Consider the following 13,583-nt stretch of genomic DNA (forward strand, 5'->3'; position numbering starts at 1 on the left):
AAGGTATCAAGGCACAATGTTTTCATAATCATTTTACCATCTTAACACACATATACAAACTCACTCTACATTTGAATTTAATTTCTAATATCTAACAGTGCATTACCAGCCTGAATACTTATGATACACAGAATAAAACAACAAATGAGGTAATGTGAAATCGCACTCACATTCTGTATCAGCAGGCCAGAGATGGGTAGAATGAGGTTGGGATTCTTGTATAATTTTCTGCATTGTTGCTTTGTCCAGGAAGACTTTGGGTCCCAGAGAAGAGTTGACGTTACCATTTGGAAAGGAGCAGCTTTCTATTTGTGATTTAGAAGTAAATATAATTAACTGTAAAAAAAAATATTTAATGTAAAATGCCAGGAATTTGGATTGTATTGCAACTGACTGACACTCTGCACTTGAAATAGTGTAGACAATAGCAGGTGTGGTTGAATTTGAAATCACAAAATAGAGCAATCGAATTACAAGTCTCATCCTTTCCAAGTGGAAAATTCAAGATACAGACTCACGTGACTGTAATAACTGCAATACACAAGTTATGAACTGCATCTAGACATCTAGTCCATGGGCCAGGACAGATATTGGTACCATCTGAGGTGGCAAAACCTTTTTGGTGTCATTTTGTTTGTCGTGCATAGATATGCTTATCAAGCTATGATAGCATTTCCAAATGAGTAGCTTAGTCATAGTAAATGAATTTTTAACCAATTTGGTCTCGTTGTTATATCCCTATACTTCTGAATCGAAACTAACCGCTATACAAAGAAGAGCACTGTCTTCTGTATGTTCCGTAGAGCTGTAAAATGCAGCTCTATGGAATGTTCACAGGTGTTCTATTGTAAACGCGGTGCGCTTAGTCTTTATTCAAGGCAGCGAAGGGAATATCCAAAGGTTATGATGTCCACAGCGCTTAGTCTCTATTCTAGACGGCGAAGGGAGTATCCAAAGCGTATGATACAGTGTATATCCTTTTATCTAAAAACAACAACAACAACAACAAAAGCAATTCCTCGTGAATTTTACCGTATCTTTCAATTATTTATCATTTTCCGGCGAAAACGCTACGGTGAAAACGCTGATACCACGCCAATGTCGTTTTATTTCCCTCCAACAATATAAGATAATGCAAAAACAATGTACCGGTACACTACGATACATTATTGTAAATGAACAGAGTGATGTTTGTTTAAAACTGATGTATTTGTTGATAGGGTAGTATAAAAACAGTATAGATAATCCCTTTTATGAGGAACTTTAGATATGATAACGGTACATTGGTCTAGATAAAGACTAAGCGCACCGCGTGACAGCTGTGGACATCATAACTCTTTGGATATTCCCTTCGCTGCCTTGAATAAAGACTAAGCGCACCGCGTTTACAACAGAACACCTGTGGACATACAGAAGGCAGTGCTCTTCTTTGTATAGCGGTTTAGTTTCGATTCAGAAGTATAGGGATATAAAAACGAGACCAAATTGGTTAAAAATTCATTTATCATGACTAAGCTACTCATTTGGAAATGCTATCATAGCTTGATAAGCATATCTATGCCCGACAAACAAACTGACACCAAAAAGGTTGTGCCACCACAGATGGTACCAACAACCCATTTTTCGGGTCTTGGCCCATGGACTAATCTGTAACAGACTGCAGTATGTATTTGTACTGAAGGCCTGCCTACAACAAAAAATTGTGATAGGATGTGACTCACGGCATACTGCTGCACACATTAGACCAAATTTCTTTGTAATAGCTCACCACATTTGGCAATTGAGAGCTACCAGTGTGTTAAAGAATACACAAGATCCCTTTACCATTCAATTTGTTACTACACTGTGTTAGCAGTCTAAACAATTTCAGCAACCATAACTCACTGTTCTTGCCAACATCACTCCTGGCATGTATGATGGGAAGTTGGATCTTCTGTTTGAACCGTTCAATGCGATCAATCTGTGCACTCTCCAGGAAGTTGAGGGTTGCCAGACCACTCTTGGAGCCAGAGAGAAATAGCAGGATGAAGCCAAGGATGCACACTGCTCCTGACACGAGGATGAGGCGCTTCAGGTGCCATATCCTCATGGCTATTGATGGTGATGACTTAAAACTGAGGATTAATACATACGGAGTATGTAAGGTTGAGCGTCAATACGTTCTTGGTTTGCTTTTGGTGGCTATTCTGTGCCATCTGAAATGTTGTACATAAGCAAAGCATCTAGAGACCTGCATTCATTTGTAATTCAAGAAGACTTACATGTTAGTTGTGTTACTTACAGAGCCAATGTTTGCCATTATGTCTAATGTCATGGACTACATTAGACATTACATTTAAACCCAAATCAAATATACATTTCATTCCATTCAGATCAATCACAAAGATACCAGATGTACATGGAACCCAATAGCTATACAGTGATCTAAGGAGGACATGTCCCAAGAAGTTACACAAACTGGTAACTTGTGTTGGAATGCCATGATACAATATAACAGAATGAATAAATTGATGAGAATTGCATACATCTAGACATATATAAATACACAAAAGGAAGAACTGAAAAGAAAAAGACAGCAAAAAAAACAAACAAACAAACAAAAAGGCACAAGTTTACAGACTCCCCCCCCCCCAAAAAAAAAAAATAAAAATAAATAAATAATAATAATAATAATAATAAAATAAATAAACAAACAAAAAATAGTGTGCATGTATGCTTGTTTATCTACCCTGGATCAACAATTCTGGCAAATTTTACTTTTCACAATGCATTGATAACAGGTACTCTTAAATAAATTCATACATTGTAGATGAAACATTAGTAACATGCAGAGGTAGTGAGTTCCAGTGTTGGTCCAGTAAACGAATATTACACTGGAATGACATTATTCTATGACTAAGATTCTAAGATGCAGACAAGTCAATGATCATGCTGTTAACATGAAAACTCTTGATGGGGTCTAGGGCAATTAGCCCCTGGGCAATTATCCAGGACCCTTCCCCTGGCCCTAATCCTAATCCTAATCCTAACCCAAACTTACCACTATTAAACCAGTATTTGATTTAGCTGGGGGATAATTGCCCTCTAGGGGTAATTGCCCGGATACGCTCTTGTTGATGGGGGAAAGGTCCCTAAAACAGGATGGTACATTATGGTTTCATTCATAGTTTTGTACACAAAGATGCCTTGTTGAAAAAGCAGTATTTATATGATGAATTTTCATCAACCTCATTTTATGATAGTATTGTTCAGCATTACTTCTAGGGGATACACCAACTACATGTATATTATTCAAATAATTTTATTTTGAAGACAAATTATTTTTGAAGATGAGACTGGCATGTAGTTGCTCATGCCAAATTGCAATAAGAGAAATAGGGGGGGGGGGGGGATGAGTGTACAATATCAACATCCCCAAGATATTTTAACACAAAATGTGCTGGAATCTACATACGGTACCAATTGATGCTTTTTGATACCTTCTTCTCAACTTCTCTAATGTGATACTTCCAACTTAACATTGAGTCTAAATAAACCCCAAGGAACTTGGTGTACTCAACCATAGGTATTCTTACACAATCAATTAAATTCAAGTGCATTTAAATCACAGAATGACTACTGTGATTACGATAGACATGTATCATAAAATTACATTTTTCAGATGAACTGACAGCTTATTGGCACAACACAATACACTCACTTTCTGCATATTATCATTTGCCCTTCTTTGAAGCTTATTCAAATTTTTGTGTTTATGAATGATATTAGTATCTCCTGCATCGAGAAGAAAAGAAAGCATAGGGGGGCTATTCCACAGGTTGGTGGACATGAGCTTAAAAAATCAAATTCAATATTTTTCTGTGTTATTTTCATTTTTAGTCCTTCACACATGATATTTTCAGGAACCAAAAATAAAAAGTTAATTTTCATATGTTTACTTTGGGAAAAAATGGTTGAAAGTTGTGACTTCCATCCTGTACAAAAATACACGAAAAATTGTGAAAAATGGAATATGGCATATTACCATTTCATTATTGCAACATCATGCCAGTTTATTCATTTCTGAATTTTAGAAGACTCAAATTACCTAAAATACACAACAGCTTTTCAAGTAAATTTGTAGAACTTGTTCAAAAATAAATATTGTAAACCACTTAGGCGATGTAACGTGAGTAACCAAAAAAACTGACTTTGTTTTCTGAGAGAACAATTCTTCACATTAAATTGGTGGGATTTGAAATTCTCTTCCTTCAAACAAACTTTGACAAGGTGATGACTACCAAAATCACAACAGAATACTAATCTTTATAAAAATGATGAAGAAAAACTGTAACGTGAGTAACCTTGTAACGTGAGTAACCATTTTGTAACGTGAGTAACCAGCAAAAATTATGAATTCAGGTAACATTTACTGTGGGATGGCAAATTTTAAGTCTTGTGGTAAGCTTTGAAGTTATTTTTGGTTCATTAAAAGTGAAATGACAGTACCCCTCTCTGATGTGACTCTTTCCTCATCAAAAATAAACAAATAAATGAATAAATATGAGCTTGGTACATGGCATTGTCAATTTTGGAAACACATGCTCTTTTCTACAAGGTGTTCCCAGATGTCAAAGTGGGAAAGTATAGGGCCTAAGTAAAATTTACTGAACTTTGTCTCAATCATGTCCAACTTTCAAACAAGCTTCCCCACAATGTTTGTTTTTTAAAATATGTAAATATCAAGAGAACTTCATATTGGAAATTAGTGCTCTTCACAAAGTATCATTACCATGTCCCATTCTGCATGAGCTCCCAGAGATCTAGAGATTCTTGTGTACATAGTGAACCTACACGTAAGTGAGCATGCTGAATGAATGAGTGCAATTTGTGCAAGGATGGTGGAGATTCATAAGAATCATGAACTCTGACAGTGCTGGTACCCAGCAGTACATTTGGAAAACTGTGCACAGAAGATAACCGATAAATGAAAGCTGTTGAGGAGAGCACCACACATGACCTAGTCGATTACAACATACTGTAGTTTGGTGCCTCAGTTCCTCCAACATAACAAGCGTCACCAGGCATAGTATATGAGGACCAGACATGCAACCAAACAACCAACAATAATTATTCTAAAGAAGCCCTCATTTAGGTTCATTTCAGCAAAAATTACACCTGTATTGCTCAAGATAAGATCCAGAGTACCTACTGGAATCGAAGGCAGGTTAATAGTCTTTTTTACAGTGGCAGTGTGGCATTCTGGGTCTCAGCACTCCCACGTCAACACATTAGACAATCTTGCCCACATAGAAGGAAACTGTGCTGGATGGCTTACCAGATCATGTGAAAAAGGATTTCTCTGGTCAGATGGCCCAGCATCATAATTAAAAAACAGAAACATGGCAGCATCACTGTACACACTGCATAGATAAACTCTAGATTTAGTGGAACTTTTTAGACACATCCGATGGCCAGTGACTAGTGGACAGGATAGCTATATTTGTGATACATCAAATGTGGGGTAAAGTAAGGATCAGAAAAGCTAATATGTGTGATGCTACTACATCTGTTGCTGTAGTTAAAGGCATGAAGGGTGTAACAGTGGCAGTCCTGTCACCAGCTGAGATGAAGGCTGGAAATTTTCTTCATATTGGTATCATAGGGATATATGAAGCCACACACCCCATTCCAGGAATCACAAGCATAAATCGTATCTATTTTTTCAAAAGCTTATAGGTGATCTCAAAATTCCTGATTTCTGCGGATGCAGCAAGTCAAGTTTAACCAGAGTCAGAGGAGGCACAAGAGAACCCATCTATCTATTAGAGACTGGTATACAGTGGAGTAAGACAGAAGAATATATCCTGGAGAAGTAATTGCTGTTGGCCAAGAGAATAAGTACATATCAAGTATAATGTACACTGTATCTGTAATGGAGCAAGTTGGGATGCATTGGAAATGGCCCAACCCTTGTAATCTTTTACATGAAATAGAAGATGTTTAATGAAAAAAAAAAAATTGTAGATGCACCAGCTATCAATATTGGCAATAATTGTGGACACTTTAACTTTCAATACAAACACATATCAGCTGGATAGTATGGTCAAAATGCAGGTTAAATGACATGGACAGTAGTATCAAGAACGGAGAGCTCAATGTGAACATTTGATTTGGATTTGTAGTCTATGTCTAGGGTCTATTGTTATAGCCAATTAGAAGAGTATTTAATTATGTTTGTCTATTTTTTATACTTACTGTTCTTTTTTAATTGATGCTGAAGCAAGAAATTAAATTGAATGCATTTGTTGAGTTTTTTTCATTTGCAAAGCCCATGCCAGATCTCATACAGTATAGAAATAGCATACAAACTGTCCAATTTAGTAAAAGAGAAAAGGAAACGTACTCAGAATGTTATCTTTAAACATAAACTGGTCTCTGATGTCCTACACACATTATTTCAGAAAAAGAAACTTGAATGCTACACACATTATTAATTTTTTTGTGACGTTTATATTGAGGACCATACATGGACAAAATGTAACGTGAGTAACCGTAACGTGAGTAACCACCTTATCTGCACCCCAAGAAAAATCCATGCGTTTGTTATTTTTCATACTATATACAAAGTTTGTCTCCCTACTGTACTTCTTTGAAATGGATATAATTAACTTTCATAAAGGCTTGGTATGCGGACACTTTTCACTTTTGTCGACTTTTCATTTTATGCATGTCCAAATCATGTAACGTGAGTAACCGACACATTTTAAAGATTTGCCAGGAGCATATCGAAATTTCTCAAGTTTTGTTTTTATACAAAGGATAGTCAGACTGTATACTTTGTTGTGATAAAAAGTTGTTTGGTTCATATCTATAATAAGGGAGTTACAGCTCCAGGAATGAGTGAAGGTTTCTCCAAGTGTAACGTGAGTAACCGTGGAATAGCCCAGGGGATGAATTCTCAATGTCATTAAAGTATAAAATGAAGAGTAAAGGTCCTAGCGAGGAGCCCTGAGGAACACCACGGGAAATTTGTTTTAGACTTGAAACAGATAATTAAAACTTCGTACATTGAAAGCCACTTCAGACATAACTATTAAACCAATCATTAGCAATTCACAAATACTAGTGTCTCAAGTTTGATAACATAATACTGTGATTAACTGTATCAAAAGCCTTTGATAAATCTATAAAAATGTCAATCAAGAATTACTTCTCTTCAAATGTATCCACAATTTCATTACATGTCAACTAGTGCCATAGATGCTGAGTACTTATTACAAATCCAACCTGATTCCTATTCAAAGTATCCTTCTTATTCTAAAGATAATATGCTAACAGCCTGTCACCTACTATGTTTGTAAGGAATCTTCCTTCCTTTTTTATTCAGGTGAATAAACTATGTGCATATCACCTATTGTATCTGAACGGAATCTTCTATTATTTTTCCCTTTTCTTTCTGATGAATTTTGTGAACGCAGTATCTCAACAATGATTTGACCAATTAACATGAAATTTTCAGTCATCTTATCTCATGTCAACATTTAGAAAAAGAAAATTTTTTGTAATGTTAACTAAGCTGTGACATCATTTAGATGCCATTTTGTGATTTTGACATGATGTTACGTGATCGATCATATTTTCACAACTATTGGTACTGTAAATGTCCTGACTTTATTATTTTCAGCAGGCATAAGTTCAAATGTCACTCGATCTCTTTGCACAGTGCTTGTCAGTCAGGATGCACGCCTACACGTACATGCATGTCAAAATTTTCACACTGACCGATTTTCTATGTTTCAGACAATATTGTGTTTCCAAAATTTCTACGCACTTTTGCGTGCACAGCCACATTAAAAAATGCACATTTTTTAAATTCAGATTCCTGATACATCCAGTGACAATATCCACTGATATCACTTGTCATGAAAAGACAAAAAATTGTCGTTTCATAACAAAGGACACTATGCAACACTTGGTGCCTCATACTTACATGTAACATCAAGCTTATCCTCCAAGCAAGTCAGCTTATCCTTGAGGTTAAGGATCACCATCTGAATGTAACTACTGTAAGTTAGCCAGCCCACTCAAATATTATATACCGGTAGATGATGACTGGCGGGGGAGGGAACACACCGAATGTTCCACCCGAAGGGTTTGAAATGCTATTAAGGGACTTATAGCCTCCCGAAATAGCATTTCAAACCATGAGGGTGGAACATTTGGTACATCTTCCCTACAACAAAAGTCATCATCTGTTATATTATATGGGTTTAATAGTCAAATACGTCAAATACACTGTACGTCAACGTCATCAACCACCAGCACAACACACTTGATCGCTCGCTCGCGCCGTCGCGTGTTCAGAGCCAAATTCACTGTGCACGCACAGTCCTAGACCTTCTGTCATTTGTTACATGAAAATGTTTTCCCATGGAAGAACATTACGAAGAATGTTCGCCCATGGGCAAACATAACGAATGTGCCTCCATCGCGTGACTGTGTTTAGCCAATCACTAACCAGTATTTGACTAACCCATTTAATATAACATTATGTCTTCTGACAGTCCAATAGGAAAGCCATGGTGATATTTCCACATACTCCATCGTATTTATGGGTAATCTCGGCCCTTTGTAGTGGAGTCAAATAGGGGCCAAGTTTTACTCGTAGTTACCTGATTTGACTTTGTTTTTTACAGTTTACCGCTAATTAAGTTATTGTGTGAAATTGTGAAAGTAATGTGACGCCAATCTGATGGAATGTTTCATTTTGATTTCCCACTGAATCCCTGTTTATAGTTACAGCCGTATTTAGTGACACTGTGACATGAGTGTGATTGACACTAATGTAATGACAGTGAAGGCACACATCAGTCATATCCAAACATTAACCGAAAGATCGGTCTAACAATGAGTATCTTGTCGTCGGGGAAATATTTTCCGTGGAGACTACGTCTGGCTTCACAGAATCTCGATCCTCTCCTTTGCATCATGCATGATAAGGCAGCAAGGGTTATGGGTACCATATATCAGCAGGGTAACTTAACATCAGTGTCGTTATCAGCACCCTGCATATCATGGCTGTTTGCATACGCGTGGGATTAAGCGCCATACACTATGAAAATACTAAAAATGAACAGACGAAAAACAAACTCATTTAAACAAACTAACAACCTAAACTAAACATGGTTCAGTCATTTGAGGTACCCTTTCAAGCCGTGCAAAGAAAATGCATCGCACGCACTAAAATGGCGTTATTTCACTACGGAGATTCAGAATCAACAGGACGGTCAAGAGATTCGAAACTGCAGCACACGGCATATTTGAGGCAAAACTTTGGCACATTTTTTGTATACTTTTGAAATAAACAAGCTGCATATCCTTAGGTAGGGTAGCGATTAACCCCGGGGCGCTCCTTGTACACAGTGCCCTGTGCTTCGCGTTCGGACTGGTCACAGTTAGGTGGCGATAGGTGGTCCTGGTAGTAGGCCTACCCTCAATCTAACCGCACCACCAGCGACCCCAACCCGTAATAACAGCGCCCCGCGCCGGGGTTACCCTCAATTTAACTGCGACCAGCCCCAATGCGTAGCGTTGGGCTCCCACGATATAACTGTCTACAAGGAGCTCTGGATCTGGATCTGGATCTGGATGAATACGCTGAAAAACTCTGGATAGAGTATCACTCAGCACTGTGGTGTGATGTGCAGCTAATCACAACGGAGGTGACGCTGGAGCGCTTCTTTGAACGTGTCAAATTTATGAATCTGCTTTATGTTACTCGGCAGATTATTCCAATCCTTCGCTGTTCTATGGAAGAAGGAGTTGGCGAGAGCAGTTGAGGAACCGTATAAAGTAGAGTAATTATCAGGATGATAACTTCGGGTTGTCATACCTCTCGGTGCTTGAGCAGGACTGATATAATCCTCGAGATTTAAATCAATATTACCGTGCTTTATTTTATGAAATGTTGATAGCCTTAAAAGCTTGCGTCGTTCTGGGAGTGGATGAAGTTTGAGATCCTTTATCATTCCGGAGACAGAAGATTGCCACTTGTCATCATTACAGATGAATCTGGCTGCTCTATTTTGTACTGCTTGAATCTTGGAGATGTTACGTTGAGTGAAGGGGTCCCATACTGTACAGCAATACTCCAAGTGGGGACGCACTAGGCTCTTATATGCTTGTAATTTAACATTTCTCGGTGCATTATGTAGATTACGACGAAGAAAGCCAATCATGCTGCTTGCTCTGGCTGTATCAATATGTCTATTCCATTTTAATTTGTCTGATAAGACAACTCCTAGGTATTTGTGACTGGACACTGTTTCTATCTGGTGACCGGATAAGGTGTACGTGTGATGAATGGATCGAGACTTCCTTGTGAAACGCATAACATTGCATTTGTCCAGCTTGTATTTCATTTGCCATGATCTTTTTCCCCAAGCCTCTAAGGTACAAATTTTGTACATAGATCTTGTTGAAGTATGACGCAATCTTTATGTGTCTTAATGGGACGGTAAACTACACAATCGTCAGCGAATAAGCAGAGCGCCCCGGGGTTACCCTCAATCACACTCTGTAATTAATATGTAATGGTGTTGGTAATGTCAATATGAATGTCTATGGAGAAGAACCGTACGTCAAAAAACAGACTCCTCCGGACAGACGGATATTCCGATTTTTCTGTCAAACGTTAGAACCCAACCCATACACCGTGAAGCAAAGCAAAATAGTCTAACGTGGTTAGAGTCTAGCGTTACACTGGCTGGATCTACTCAAATATATTAATATAATATATACTGATATAAATATATATTGGCGTAAATTATCAATAGGTCTACTCAATCTTGAGTGATATAAGCCATTAAAACCAAAACAACAACAACTCAAATAGAGTCTAGTTTCCATGTCTCAAATAGTTTCCATGAATCCGGCCATGTTAAATAGAACTAAACCTAGCAATACTCCCAAGCAAGACTGCCAAGAGGTAACGAGTAGATTCTAATTTATGTCAGCCAGTTGGAAAAGTGGCAATGCCAAAAAGGTAAAACTACAATTGGGATTTTAAAGTGCTGCGATTAATTTTACTCACGCTTTGCAACCACACTGCACTGCGTAGACATAAATTTACAAGTTCTCTTGACTTCTAAACGTCGTAGACAGTGTAGAGGATGGGCCAACTGCCACTGCACTGCTGCTGCACCGGTTTTGCTGATAACGTCTACAACATAGACATGGTCTACTTCTCTTGACTTGGTACCGGTTTATACGGCAACATCGCTCAGTAATCAGATGATCATGGAATCTAACTGCTGTAGTCTGTAGTGTTAGCACTAGAAACCTAGCTAGCTAGCATCTGTGGAAAAGTCTTAAGAGGGTCTACTGACTAGTCTACTCCATCCCAGAGTAGAGTCACGATAAGCTCCTTCGTCTCCTATTTGTACAGTACAGCGTAGTCGAATTTAACGATTATAAGCAGTAACAGAGGCCGTTTTGACGTGATAACTGGCGCCGGCCGGATGTCTTCACTAACATGAACAAGTTTGCACCTAATCGTCACGATATCATTAGCCTAGCCTGTATGTAAGTAGCAGGCGGCGCGGGCGCCGTGCGGGGGATTGGATTGATGGAGCTGACGACCACCACATACACTTTAGCTCCTATACCACTCACTTTCGCGTGCGTAGGCTCGTTGTACTTGCGTATAAACTCTGAAAGTACGCGTGGGACCAGGGAGGTGAAAGAAAACCAAAGGGGTTCTACAGAACCTCTTTGGAGAAAACTCACCTCCCTGTGGTGGTACCAGGGAGGTGAGAGGAAAGCCCATAAAATGAAGAGGCAGGAAAGAAATAAACAGAATTTAAACAACAACAACAATGATGATAATAATGATAATAATAATAATGATGATGATGATGATAATAATAATAATAATAATGATAATAATAATAATAATAATAATAATGATAATAATAATAATAATAATAATAATAATAATAATAACAACAACAACAACAACACCGAAACATTTGTTTTATAAACACATCTTGGGCTTGGGGAGGGGGGGGGGGTGTTTCATCAACGTTTGTCAGCGCTGACAACTTGAATCACCATAGTAACAGTCAGTGACCAGAGCATCTCAGCCAATAAAAACCAAGGATTTTGCTGAAATTGTCAGCGCTGACAAACGTTGATGAAACACCCCCTCTAGGACAGTTGCGAATCATACACTTTATTACAATATCCATTATGCTCTATTCATGAATTTGAATCATACACTTACATACAATATCCTTATATTTAAATATATACACATACATATTGTATTCATAGATTATAATTATGAATATCATCAATTACTGTTGATCATATTTCAAAACATAGGGCCTACTATCTACACCTATAGGCCTACTTTCAACCCAATTACTTAATTTGCACTTCTTAACCACAATAGGCGTACACTGTGATAGGCGTGTTTTCTGTCTCTGTCTCTCGCTGTCTCTTCAATCTTTGATGCCTTGTTATCTACGTCTTTACGCATAGATTGCATTTTGTAGGCCTATAGGCGAATCAATTCACTTGAAGACTGTGATGATTTACAAGGAGATCTTGATGCTTTGGGTAAATGGTCTAAGACATGGCATCTTGATTTTGATATTAATAAATGTAAGATTATGAAAATGTCACGGAAAAGAACAAAATATGATTATGATTGTGTTTTATATGGAAAGAAATTAAGTATAACTCAGTCAGAAAAATGTTTAGGAATAATTATTAATGAAACACTCAATTGGAACGATCATTGTAATGAAATGTATGTTAAAATTAATGTATATAGTAAAATCATTGGTGTTATAAAAAGGAATTTTTTACATTGTCCCGCACATGTTTTAATCAGTTTATACACTGCAGAAAGTCCGGTGTTAAATAGTGAACACCGAGCTGGTGTTAAATTTTCGGTGCTCATTTATGGTGTTAAATTAACACCTCCGGGTGTCATTTCCAAATTTTAAACTGTTTTTTGAAGAATTTCTTAGTAACTGCACTTCTTGTTCATTTTTAATTTAAACAAGACGATCAAGAATTTTACATTAAAATACTAGATTTTTGAAAAAATGTTAAAATAAATTTACACCAAAGTAACACCAGCTGGTGTGGTTTCTTATTGAAGCTGGACGGGTGTTAAACCATTGATATTAATCAAATCAACACCATGTGGTGTCATTTTTTAATTAACACCAGTACAGTGTCAAAATAACACCAGGTACAGTGTCAAATTAACACCACGAAGTGTCAGGTGAACACTTTTCAACACCATCACAGTGCATTTTTAACACTTGTGGGTGTGGTCCTTTATTGAAGTTTGATCGGTGTTAGATTTAACACCCGTGGTGTGGGTGCACAAGACTTATCACTTATATTCCGAAAAATGAAGGTTCCCTCATGCATGTATAAGGGGAATTTCCCCTTTCAATCGACCCTTTCCTCCCTCAGTTCCCCCCCCCCCCCCACTCAGTAGTTGTTTTTTTTTTGTGATTTCCCAAATGTTGATTCCATCAAATATGCGTATACGAGATATCTCAATTTCAACCTTGAAAAGG

General features: G+C 37.6%; 1 protein-coding gene across 1 annotated transcript in view; it reads right to left on the reverse strand.

Annotated features, from left to right (window-relative positions):
• Positions 1-11,546, reverse strand: part of LOC139731425 (sialidase-3-like) — a 34,686-nt gene extending 23,140 nt beyond the window's left edge. Inside the window, exons 1-3 of the mRNA XM_071642307.1 lie at positions 11,075-11,546; positions 1,885-2,114; positions 171-305 (exon numbers count right to left, since the gene is read on the reverse strand). Coding sequence (XP_071498408.1) covers positions 171-305; positions 1,885-2,089 — 340 coding nt within the window. The 5' untranslated portion in view covers positions 2,090-2,114; positions 11,075-11,546. The remainder of the gene's footprint in view (positions 1-170; positions 306-1,884; positions 2,115-11,074) is intronic.
• Between the last annotated feature and the right edge of the window lie 2,037 nt (positions 11,547-13,583).

Source organism: Diadema antillarum, unplaced genomic scaffold (genome assembly GCF_040938485.1).
Source record: "Diadema antillarum isolate AM-2024a unplaced genomic scaffold, OU_Dant_1.0 seq00000371_RagTag, whole genome shotgun sequence".
Taxonomy (NCBI): Eukaryota; Metazoa; Echinodermata; class Echinoidea; order Diadematoida; family Diadematidae; genus Diadema; species Diadema antillarum.